The sequence below is a fragment of the Trichechus manatus genome, unplaced genomic scaffold (genome assembly GCF_000243295.1).
Source record: "Trichechus manatus latirostris isolate Lorelei unplaced genomic scaffold, TriManLat1.0 scaffold00024, whole genome shotgun sequence".
NCBI lineage: Eukaryota > Metazoa > Chordata > Mammalia > Sirenia > Trichechidae > Trichechus > Trichechus manatus.
The window spans coordinates 18,971,870-18,983,302 of NW_004443960.1; the positions used below are offsets into that span (position 1 = coordinate 18,971,870).

Genomic DNA, 11,433 nt, shown 5'->3' on the forward strand with positions numbered 1-11,433 from the left:
CTTAAACAAGCTTAGACCCCAGTTCTTGAAGATTTTAGTAGTTGGGGTCAGGGCATGCATGTTTGACAAAGCATGTGCCTAATTAAGAATCCATGGTCTAGCACATACTTTATTCAACCTACAGTTATTCTTTGTAATATTCTTTATAATATTGTTTCTAAGGTTTTACCTTCATGGTGCCTTGCTGTTTAGATAGCTCCAAAGCTAACTGGATAGCGCATATACCCATTCATTATCTCACTGAAGCCTCACATGCTTCCAAAGTAGGTTCTAATCCCATTTTACAGATGTGGAAACAGGCTCATATTGTTCCGTCATCCCCCAAGCTCACCCAGCTATGAAGTAAATCCAGAACCCAAACCGGCTCTGGTTCTAGAGCCCTAAGCCTTCACAAAACTGCCCAAAGCAGCAAAATGGGGCAGAGAAGGAAAGTACATTAGAAGGGGTTTCTCCCAGGGCACACAAATCCACTCTTAGTCCCTCCAACCTCCACCGGCAGAACAGCCCAATGGAGTGTTAGAATCCCAAAGCCCTCTACCTCCTGGCTCCTGTATTGGAATGATAACTGTCACTACCTGATTAAATTGCAAATGCTAGTTTGCATAAGGAACAACTTCTTAGGATTTGAGCTTTCTTCCCCCACAGTTCTTCTCTGCTAATTAGGCTGCCTCCCCCATATACAGTAGGGTGTGTACCTTTAGAGGTTAAGAACACAACTTTAATCAGCTGCTCATTATACTTGTTCCAGGCTACCATGGCAACAAGTGTTCATCCCAGTAGCTGCTCCACAGTTACTTTGGCTTTCTTCCCTCAAAGCTCCACCTTAGCATTGGTGGCAAACAGATCAGTGCTAAGTTGTGCTGTAGTTCAGCCTTGAGGCCTAAAGCACCTTGTTCCTAACTCACGAGTGCTACACTCTAACTTGTGGGTTAGAGGTTCCAGCACCGCAATTGAGGTACTGTGACATCTGGAACAAGCTACTCTAGGGTTCAAGCTGCCCACCTATAAAATGAGCATTTCTTGTAAGATGTTTTTCAAAGTGTGGGTAGTAACTCCTTAGTGGGTATCTTAGTTATCTAGTGCTGCTATAACAGAAATACCACAAGAGGATGGCTTTAACAAACAAATTTATCTTCTCACAGTGTAGGAGGCTAGAAGTCTGAATTCAGGGCTCCAGCTCCAGGGGAAGGCTTTCTCTGTCGATTCTGGGGGAAGGTCCTTGTCATCAGTCTTCCCCTGGTTTAGGAGCTCAGCACAGACACCCCGGATCCAAAGGACACGCTCCATTCCCGGCACTTCTTTCTTGGTGGCATGAGGTCCCTATCCTCTCTGCTTACTGCTGTTTATATCTCAAAAGAGATTGACTCAAGATACAACCTAATCCTATAATCCTGCCTCATTATCATAGAAATTAGGATTTACAAGGCATAGGATAATCTCATCAGATCACAAAATGGTGGATAACCACACGATACTGGGAATCATAGCCTAGTCAAGTTGACACATTTTGGGAAGACACAATTTATAACAGTGGGGGTAATAGTTTTCTATTGCTGTTTTAACAAATTAGCACAAATTTAGTAGTTTTAAACAGATTATCTGGGACGGGAGAATGGGGAGTTAAAAAACAATTTTCCCCTTCATTGAATTAGGTTGCTAATTGAATTCATCAGTCTGAGGTTTAAAATCTCAAATCAGATTACATTTTGCTATATACTGAACTTTCCATGTGGAGTCCCTGGGTGGCACATACAGTTAACCAGCTTGCTTACTAACCAAAAGGTTGGAGGTTTGAGTCCACTCAGAGGCACCTCGAAAGAAAGTTCTGGCAGTCTACTTCCAAAAAAATCAGCCATTGAAAAACCCTGTGGAGCACAGTTCTACTCTGACACACATGGGGTTGTGACTTGGAGTTTATTTGATGGCAACTGGTTTGGTTTTGGTTGGTATACTTTGATTTAAGTTCCTGCCTCCCAAGGAGAAAGGCATAAAATTTGAAATATGCTTAGTACTTTCATAGAAATCTTTTTATGAAGATGTCAAAAAACTGAAATTTCTAATAGGTAACAGCAAAAAATAACATTGGGAATTTGATAAGCTAGATATAAATATGAAAGATAGATGGTGATAACAAAGTATAAGATATTAGAAAAAATGTACATTTTAATATTTTGAAGGAAATGATTGGAATCAAAGAATTATTTTTATGTATAAGCAAGGCAGAGGGCACAATTTGACCATATTGCTGGAAGGACTCAGTCTAACTTTCATTTTAGGATAGAAAATTTGGACCTTGAAAAGTTATTTTCTAATAAAGTTATCCTTGTTAAGATCATACAGCTAGAAATTTTGACACAACATTTTATAATGAAAACTACCAAACATGCAAAAAAGCTGAAAGAATTATGTGAATACCCATATACTCACTACGTATATTCTTCAATTTTTATTTTATTCTAATGTACATTTTACTTTTATTTGCTTGATCACATATCTGTACCTTCCCATCACTCTTATCCATCCATCAGTCTGTCTTGAAATACATTTAGTACTTTATGCTTAAGCTGTTCTCAGGATTTATGAAGCATCTATTTTGTTATTTTGAAAAAGAACAAATGAATAAGTTTGCTAGAGGAAAGGAAAAGAAGGAAACCATGAGCTTCTGAATGACAGTGTCTGGACTATATTTATCTTAGCATTCTAGCAAATATAGCTTTGTGTTAAAAGATTTTCATAAGTACAGGAAGGAAAAGCTTCTGTAACCTGGAATATGCATAAAAACATTTTGCAATTCTGGAGACCAGAAGTTCAAAATGGGTGGATAGGGCTGTGTCCCTTCTGGAGACTCTAGGGGAGAATCAGTTCCCTTGCCCTCTCCATCGGCTATACACACTGCCTGTGTTCCTTGGCTTGCGGCCCTGCATTTCTCCCAATTGCAACATCCTGCCTCCCTAAGGACACTTGTAATGAGATTGAGCCCCACTGGATAATCCAAAATAACCTGGATGTAATCCAAGATAACCCATTGCCATGGACTTGATTCAGGCTCATTAATGACCCTATAGGATAGGGTAGAAGGTACCCCATAGGTTTTCCAAGGCTATAATATTTATGGAAGCAGACTGCCACATCTTTCTCCCGCAGAGCAGCTGGTGGGTTCGAACTGCTGACCTTTAGGTTAGCAGCCAAGCACTTTAACCACTGCGCCACCAGGGATCCTTTAATCCAAGATACTCTTCCCCATTTTAGATTCTTAACTTAATCGCATTTGGAAAATCCCCTTTTCTATCCCTGGTAGTGCAATGGTTATAAAGCACTTGGCTGCAAACCAAAAGGTTGGCAGAACTCACTAGCCCCTCTGTGGGAGAAAACATGTAGCATTCTGCTTCTAAAAGATTTATAGCTTTGGAAACCCAGTGGGGCAGTTCTACTGTCCTCTAGGGTCACTGTGAGTCAGAATCAACTTGACAGTCATGGGGGATGTAAAGTAATATTCACAGATCAGAACATGGACATATTTGGGGGGGTCCATGATTAAGCCTACCACCAAAAAAAAAACAAAAAAACAAAAAAACCATTGCCGTTGAGTCAATTCCTACTCATATAGCAACCCCATAGGGCAGAATAGCACTGCCCCGTAGGATTTCCAAGCCTGTAAATCTTTATGGAAGCAGACTGCCACATCTTTCTCCCATGGAGAAGCTGGTAGGTTTGAACTACTAACTTTTTGGTTAGTGGCCAAGCACTTAACCCACTGGGCTCCTGCAGAAGAGGTTAAACCAGAACCATACCCATTGCCATCAAGTCAATTCTGACTCATAGCGACTCTATAGGACAGAGTAGAACTGCCCTATAGGATTTCCAAGGAACAGCTGGTGGATTCAAACTGCCAAGCTTTTGGTTAGCAGCCATAGCTTTCAACCACTGTGCCACCAGGGCTCCTCAAAAGAGGTTACTGTTGTTGGGTGCCTTTGAGTCGGTTCTGAGTCATTGACCTTATAGGACAGTAGAACTGCCCCATAGGGTTTCCAAGGAGTGACTGGTGGATTTGATCTGCTGACCTTTAGGTTAGCAGCCGAGCTGTTAACCACTATGCCACCAGGGCTCCGTACAAGAGGTTAGAGTCACCTAAATGCATACCTAAGGGCAGTCTGTGGCTAAACTCCCTACTGATTGGCCGTGCCGGAGGCTTCAGGTAGGGAGTAGAAAAGACTATTGCTGTCAAGTTGATTCCACCTCATGGGGAAGGCTTTCTGTATTGGCTCTGGGGGAAGGTCATGCTCCATAGGGTTTTCTTGGCTGTAATCTTTATGGAAGCAGATCACCAGGCCTTTCTTGTGTGGGTTCAAACCGCCAAATTTTAGGTTAGTGGTCACACACAGGTAGAGGGTCAGAAAAGGCTGACAGGAAACAAATTATAAACTACCTTCTTTGTGCCTATACAGACCAAAGCTGCCTAGAAGATTATAGATAGTTATTATATTCACTCTAAAACAGAATTGGGAAGAAAAATCCTTAAACTCCATGGAATCTTAATGCGAGAATACAAGAGGTTTACGTCAACCACTTTATTTGAAAATCCAGTTAGGGACTTCTCGTGGTTCTTTTCTTGCATAGGTAAGTGACAAGGCCTAGAGTTGCCATGACACCTGCTGAGGCAGCCACAGCAACCATTGTTTTGAAAGTGACATCTTCAGTGGTCCTTTGCCCTTTAGAGTCCCCAAGATCTGGAAAAGAAGCAGACATTGGGGTCTTAAAATCATGTTTAAATTATAAGCATAAGTTGAAACCTTACATATTGAGGCTTTCCAGAGAAGGGAATGAAATTTGACCTCAAAAGAACTCCAAGCTTTGAATAGGGTATAGTCTTACCCTTTGAGTCATCTTCCTCCTCACTGCACTCCCACTGCTGTTCCCACTTCCCATTTGCTGTTAACAATCTAGAATCAGATGGGGTTATACCTGGAAAGGACCTTAGAATCCCAGCCCATTGTTTAACAGTACTGTTGTTTAACAGCCTGGTACTAACAGATACGGTTAACTGTCCCTTTAGTGCAAGATCTCAGATTAGTTAGGAATTTTAAGACCATTTCATTTTAGGCTTAGAATTTGAGATTAAAACTATCTGGGATGAAGATGTAAGATAATTATGGGAATGTAGTCTACTATAGACTTGAGGTAAGTTTGGCAATAGCAAATTAAAAATGCAGTGCACATACCTTCTGACTTATCAGTCTTGCTTCTAGAAATGCATCCTAAATTTCTTGCTAGTAGGCATAGGTAAGGATTTTAAGAGGATTCCATTATGGCATTGACAAGACTGACAATAACCTAGATGTCCACGAATGAGGACCGTGACTAAGGTAGAGCCGTGTGGAATCCTATGCAGTTGTTAATAGGAAGGTAGGTCTTTCATGCAGATATAAGTAAGATGGCTAAGATAAATGAAAAGGCCAGTTACAGAACAGTAGGTAGAATATTATCCCTCTTGTGTACCCTTCCAGAAATCCTCCTTTAACACGGAGGCTTATAGAAACTACCTCTGGAAAAGAGACTTTGCCTTTTATTCTTCGATTGTTTACATTTACCTTGAGCATGTATTATTTATGCATAAATGTTAAGCTCTTAGCATAAAAGGCCAAGAACTTGAGGCCAGGTGTGTCCCAGGCTTTAAGTCCATACCTCTGAGTGAAGGGCTGTCTGATAACAAGAGGATGGGTCCTGGGAGGCTTACTGTTTTCTCTTCTTCAGTGGCCCCTGTGGCTGGAGACATAAAATTGAGTTTGTATCTGACCTATGGAAGGTGTGTGGTCAATGGAATATTAAGAGTAGATGCTCCTGTGAGTATGCTGCTTCTCTACTTAGCTTTGCCTGTCTTTGCAGGAGGCCATGCACCTTATCAGCAGAATGGGATGAATTCTCAGAAAGGATAGCCAAACAAGGTCAAGGTCTGAGTCCATCTAGACTCAGAATAGTTAACTTCTCAGAGCCAGCTCTGCAGTAGGTCAGGCTACAGCTCATGGGCAGAAACAAAAACTTGCCCATAGGACCGATCAAGAACTTGCTCTTTTCAGACTCATGTGTTAATTCAGTCTGCCTTACCCATGTGAGGTCTCTTTGGCTCTTGGGACTAGGTGAATTTAAAAAAAAAAAAAAAGTTGCCATCCAGTTGATTCTGACTTATGGCAACCCCATGTGTTGCAGAGTCAAACTATGCCTCCATAAGGTTTTCAAGGCTATGACCTTTGAGAAGCAGGTCTCCAGGCCTTTCTTCTGAGCAACCTCTGGATTCAAGCCACCAACCTTTTGGTTAGTAGTCTCGTGCTTTACTGTCCACACCACACAGGGATTCCTAGGTGAAGAATACCCATCCTTAAAGTCTCCAATTGTGAAAGACTGAAGTTAGCTTTGAAGTCAGACTCATAGTAACAGGGAATTGAGATTTACCTCGCCTCCTCCTAGCTGATCCAGGGCAAGTCACAGAACACAGAGGGGAGTCGGGAGACAGTCTGTTGCAGATTAAGGCACTGCAGTGGAAGTAGACCTGGAGATGGGAGAAGAGAATTAAGTGGAATTGATGCAGTCACATTCAACCCATTCCAGATAACTTGTTAATCACTCACCAGGCTAGAGAGCGCTGGGGTTCCCGAGACAAAGGTAAACGTCTTCACATCAAACCTCTGATAGTGGTTAGGATGGGTCACGGAGGAGCCAACCCGATGAAAGGTGGTTTGGTAGTTGTCCAGGTTATATTCACAGCTAGGAGGCACACACCAAGGGGGAACATTAGCCATGTTCATTCCAGAGTTAATTCAGTGTCTGCCAAAAGTTTAGTCATGGGTAACATCTTCAGACAATTGCCACATCTACCTTCTACTTGTACCTTTGTTTCACTTAATATACATTTTTCTGCCTTATCCTATTCAGCAATATCCATGAGATTATGTTTTGCATGATAGTTATATTTTTCTACTCTGTTAAATCAAAACCATTAAATGATTTATTTGTTTACCAACTAAACTCATCAGGAACTACAAGTTGTATATATATATCAGTATAGAAAACATTGGCTTAATTCTGTTAGTCCCAGGTACTATTTTAGGCAGTTAGTCAATGACAAAATAGGTAGAGTACTCCTGCCATTGTACATCTTACATGCTAGCAGAGGGTAGTAGATGAAAAAGTAGTATGTTAGCTGGTAAATACTAAGAAGTTCGACAAGGGTAAGGGGGGGAATTACTAGGGTAAAAGGGGGAATTACAATTTTAATGAGGGACACTTGAACAAGTCTTTAACTAGCTGAAAGAGTGAGGTGCAGGACTGCAATGACTCATGCTTTCCTGTTGCACACTGCCCTTGAATCTTAAGGGGATCCCCCCATGGAAGTCTGGTTCTAATACTGCTGTCTATTTGGAGAGACAATGGATCTCTAGTCTGTCCTTATTGAACACCTACCACATAGCCAGGCGCTAGATATGTACTTAACACATGGTTTTAGGACAGGAGTGTACCTAGAGGTTAAGGGCTTAGCAACCAACTACAGCAGCTTCAAGAAAGAACCCTCATCCAGGTACAGACCCCTGGGTAGGACACTGCAGGCAGAGCCAAGAACACAAAACACCTATGCACTAATGCATTCACAGTCACAACTTCAGAGTATTATAGTGCTCAGGCTCTGGAGTCAGAATGGCATTCAGTCCTAGCTCCACCACTTACTAAGTACTACTTTGGGCTAGTTGGGGCTACTTACTTAAGTGGTAAACTTGGGTTTCTTCTTCACAAAGTGGGATGATTAGTACCTCTAATGGGGTCATGAGGCTTAAATAATGCCCCTTAAGTACATAGCATAATGCCTGGCTATGGGGGAGGTGTTCAATAAGGATAGACTAGAGATCCATTCTTTCCCCAGACAGACAGTAGTTTTAGATCCAGACTTCCTTGGGGAGGATCCAAGGGCAGTGTGTAATAGGAAACCATGAGTCACCTGATTAGACCAAGGACTGGCTACTAAGAAGCAAGGACTAAATCAGGGCCTTTGACCTAGAGCTCTGCAGCCCACAAGGGTTTTTCTTCTCTTCACTGGCATGTTTTGATGGATTTGGTTGGCAACCTTGGGTGTGGATAGGACTTACCCATCCACGACAATATTCCACTGGGGGAGAGAGGCTGGGTCCCTGGTGGCTGTTGCCCAACAGTCATCTATGACCAGCTTGATGTTGGGGTCAGTCCTGTTTAGGACTCTCACTTCCATGTAAATTGGTTGGCGGAGGTATCTTACCAAAGGGTACTCGTGGTCCCCATAAGGTTGTCGGTAAGAGTTATCTGGAATGAAATGAAGACCACTTCAGTATTTCAGCAGCTGATGGTTAACAGCTTAAACATTGCTACTATTAAAACATCAGAAAATTCGTTGTAGAGAAAAAGTTCCCTGAAAGTAAGCAAAGTTCTTGGGTGACAGTGTCTCACCTGGGTAAGTTTGCAGGATCAAAGCAAGTGGACCTGGCTTCACTGAAGCCACGGGAGGAGAAAGACTTTCAACATTGGTATTTATTAGCACGTCATCACTGCTGTAATAGCACTTCACTGTCATTCTGTAAGGGACAGTGTGGTGGGTGGGGTGGGCAGAGTGGTACAAAGAATGTCAAGGTTAGGAAATTGCTTAGATTTAAACAAGAGCTTAAGGAATCGAGCAGCAATTGTGTATCCTACCTGAATTCACTATCTCTGGAAATTTTGCTTGGCAGATCTGCCCAGAGAGCGTGTATTTCATTTTCATAGATGACTTTGTCTTCTTTAAACTTAAAAAAGAGGTTACAGGAAGTTGGTTAACAAGCAGTTACTTCAAAGATAGGTCTTAACCTCTTGCCATCTGCCAGTACTAACCTCATGTCTTGTTCCACATCCATTCAGAGGTATGTGAAACCGTACCAGCCCTTGAGACTGAGCCTTGAAGACAGGCTGGCAGGATGAGTCTCCCACCCTGAGGGTATCCAAGTCTAGAGCTGGTTTAGTTTGGTGGCTGTAGATCTCGAACTCCATAAACCCATCTTGAGTGCACAGCTCATCTGTAACTACACAGTGGTGAAGGTTTAGAGAACAGATCTTCCATGTGATACTGTCATCTACCAACCTTTAGAGTATGATGAGATGAAAGTTATTTTCAGTGGGAAGCACCAGAATGTTTTTAAGTCAAGTTTTTGTTTAGGAAAATAACTTGAAAAGCAGCTTGAGTTAGAAGACGAGACCCTAAGGAGCTCAGGCAACAGTTAAGTTGCTTTATCAGAAAGCAAGTATTTTGTCATCCAAAGGAGAGATTAGGAGACAGGGAAAGAAGTGCCCTAGTGAGGTAAAGACAAGGGAGAAAGCCAGATGCTGGGCTAAAGAGATTCAAGAATCAAATTATTCATGGTTTAATGTTTAGTGCCCATTTGTCACTGTGTCCGTCTTTCAAGACTCTCAAATCTTAAGTGGTTTTGGGGGGAGAAGTGAAACAGAACTAGTATTTCATGTTTGGCTTCACCTGATATAGGCAGCAGAAGCACAGGTGCAGAGGCAGTGCCAAACAAGAGGCAGCACCTACTCGATCCTCCCTTTGAGGAACTTGCAGGAGTTTAGGGAAGCAGGAGTTTAGGAAAGTATCTTTTAACTTATAACAGTCCTTCTAATTAGAAGTTTGAGGCATTCTTACCTATATGGACTTACACCCTTAACCTCCGATTATATCCAGGTTATTTAAACATGAGACAATTGAGATCTACCTACATGTTTCAGGAGTGTTATCCTATATAGTGGTGATCCCTGGATGGCATAAATGGTGAAATACTTGACTATTAATAGAAAAGGTGGTTGGTTCAAACCCACTGAGAGGCATCTCAGAGGGCCTGTTTCCCAAAGGTTGTCATAGCCTTGAAAACCACGTAGAGCACTGTTCTACTCTGCACACATGGGGTTGCCTTGAGTCAGAATCAGCTGGACAGCAACTGGTTTGGTTTTTGGTTATCCTACATATGGCCCTATCATAACAGCAAATCTGGTGTTTCTGGTTGCTTTTAGTTTCATCAAACTAAGCAATAAATCAGAATCTGAACTAAATATACATTTTCCCACATGCCCAAGAAGAACCAAGGGAGAAAAAAAGATGTAGAAAACCATTTTTAAATAAAGTATCTTTACCTACAGAAATTGGTGATTCACAGAGACATTCAGGATAAACTACCATGGATATAGTCTCCAGATGAAAGCGAAAGGTCAGTTTGAGTGAAGATAAGTAGAACTGATAGGATAGGCATTTTGCAGAGATCTGAAATGAGAAAGAAATGTCAATGTCAGCAGCCATGGTTGTGTCCAGAGCTCAGTGTAGTCACTGGGAGGCAGGAAGGAAGTATGGTGAATACATGCAGTGTACACTGCAGACAAATCTTGTTTCCCTTAAACCAGAACAAGGAAGACCCTATCACTTCTGCAGATCAGGATGTTTCCTCCAGGCAGGAAATTGATTGTTTTGAACTCTTGCCCTGAAGTACGCAGCCCTGCATGTTCTTTGTTCTGGGCACTAAAGCATAAATTATCAACACATCAAATTCCAAAGAAGAGCGAGAGTACCCTGCCAAGCCAAAGCTGAGCAATGGTAGTAATGCTATTGGAAAACACACGTACCCCAACATAAAATCACCCTCTGGTGTCCTGACAGTTACCATCAGCCAAGATAGCCTCCATGAAGACAGTTGGGACCGTTTTGTTGGATCAAACTGCCCTGTTCTTTTCAATATAGCTCCGTGATAAAGGGGCATTATCAGAAGCTTGGTGAGTTTGTAGTACTCTTTTATGAACTGAGAAAAACTGAGGACAATTTCCATTGCAGAAGTTAGAGAGGCTTGGGGTTTGAGAGTAAACTTTCAGTTACTTGGAAATTCACTTACACAAAATGAGCCAGTGAGGCCTTCCAAAGTTTGCATCTACTACCCTGGCAACTACAATTTATAAGCAGATCACCAGCTATACTAGGGTTGCTCCACCTGACTATCTCAAACCAGGTTTCTTCAGAGTTCAGCGGTTAATAATGAAACGTACTTTTGTTTTGAGCAAACTCTTACTGAAATGCAGTCTCAAGCCATTTGTTACTTCTCTATCAATCCCATTGTCATGCAGCTGGCTCATGTCAATGTTCCTATTTTCAGTGCTCACAGCTTTTAACTTCCCAGGAAACTCTGGTATGGTGAGAGTCATGTGTGTGGCATTACAAGTCACAGGATCTGGAAGGAATCACAGACAGAATGCCCATTGTCAGCCTTGAGTAAGCCCCTAGAACAGTGTCTCCCACAACTGAAGTTGAAGCTTCCTGAGGCCTCACCTGTCACACAAATCATTCGTGTCGAAAGGGTGATTGTCTGCCCAGGAGATTCATGTATTAGCGTCAGAGGCACCATATAGAGA

At 42.0% G+C, this 11,433-nt stretch overlaps 1 protein-coding gene across 1 annotated transcript in view; it reads right to left on the bottom strand.

Moving 5' to 3' along the window:
- Positions 1 to 4,102: 4,102 nt before the first annotated feature.
- The window catches only part of ZP2 (zona pellucida glycoprotein 2), a 13,388-nt gene continuing 6,057 nt past the window's right edge, over positions 4,103 to 11,433 (bottom strand). Inside the window, exons 7-17 of the mRNA XM_004373449.2 lie at positions 11,351 to 11,433; positions 11,071 to 11,252; positions 10,174 to 10,300; positions 8,884 to 9,071; positions 8,710 to 8,798; positions 8,467 to 8,591; positions 8,133 to 8,322; positions 6,624 to 6,759; positions 6,448 to 6,544; positions 5,683 to 5,763; positions 4,103 to 4,727 (exon numbers count right to left, since the gene is read on the bottom strand). The exon at positions 11,351 to 11,433 is cut by the window's right edge and continues 9 nt beyond it. Coding sequence (XP_004373506.1) covers positions 4,585 to 4,727; positions 5,683 to 5,763; positions 6,448 to 6,544; positions 6,624 to 6,759; positions 8,133 to 8,322; positions 8,467 to 8,591; positions 8,710 to 8,798; positions 8,884 to 9,071; positions 10,174 to 10,300; positions 11,071 to 11,252; positions 11,351 to 11,433 — 1,441 coding nt within the window. The 3' untranslated portion in view covers positions 4,103 to 4,584. The remainder of the gene's footprint in view (positions 4,728 to 5,682; positions 5,764 to 6,447; positions 6,545 to 6,623; positions 6,760 to 8,132; positions 8,323 to 8,466; positions 8,592 to 8,709; positions 8,799 to 8,883; positions 9,072 to 10,173; positions 10,301 to 11,070; positions 11,253 to 11,350) is intronic.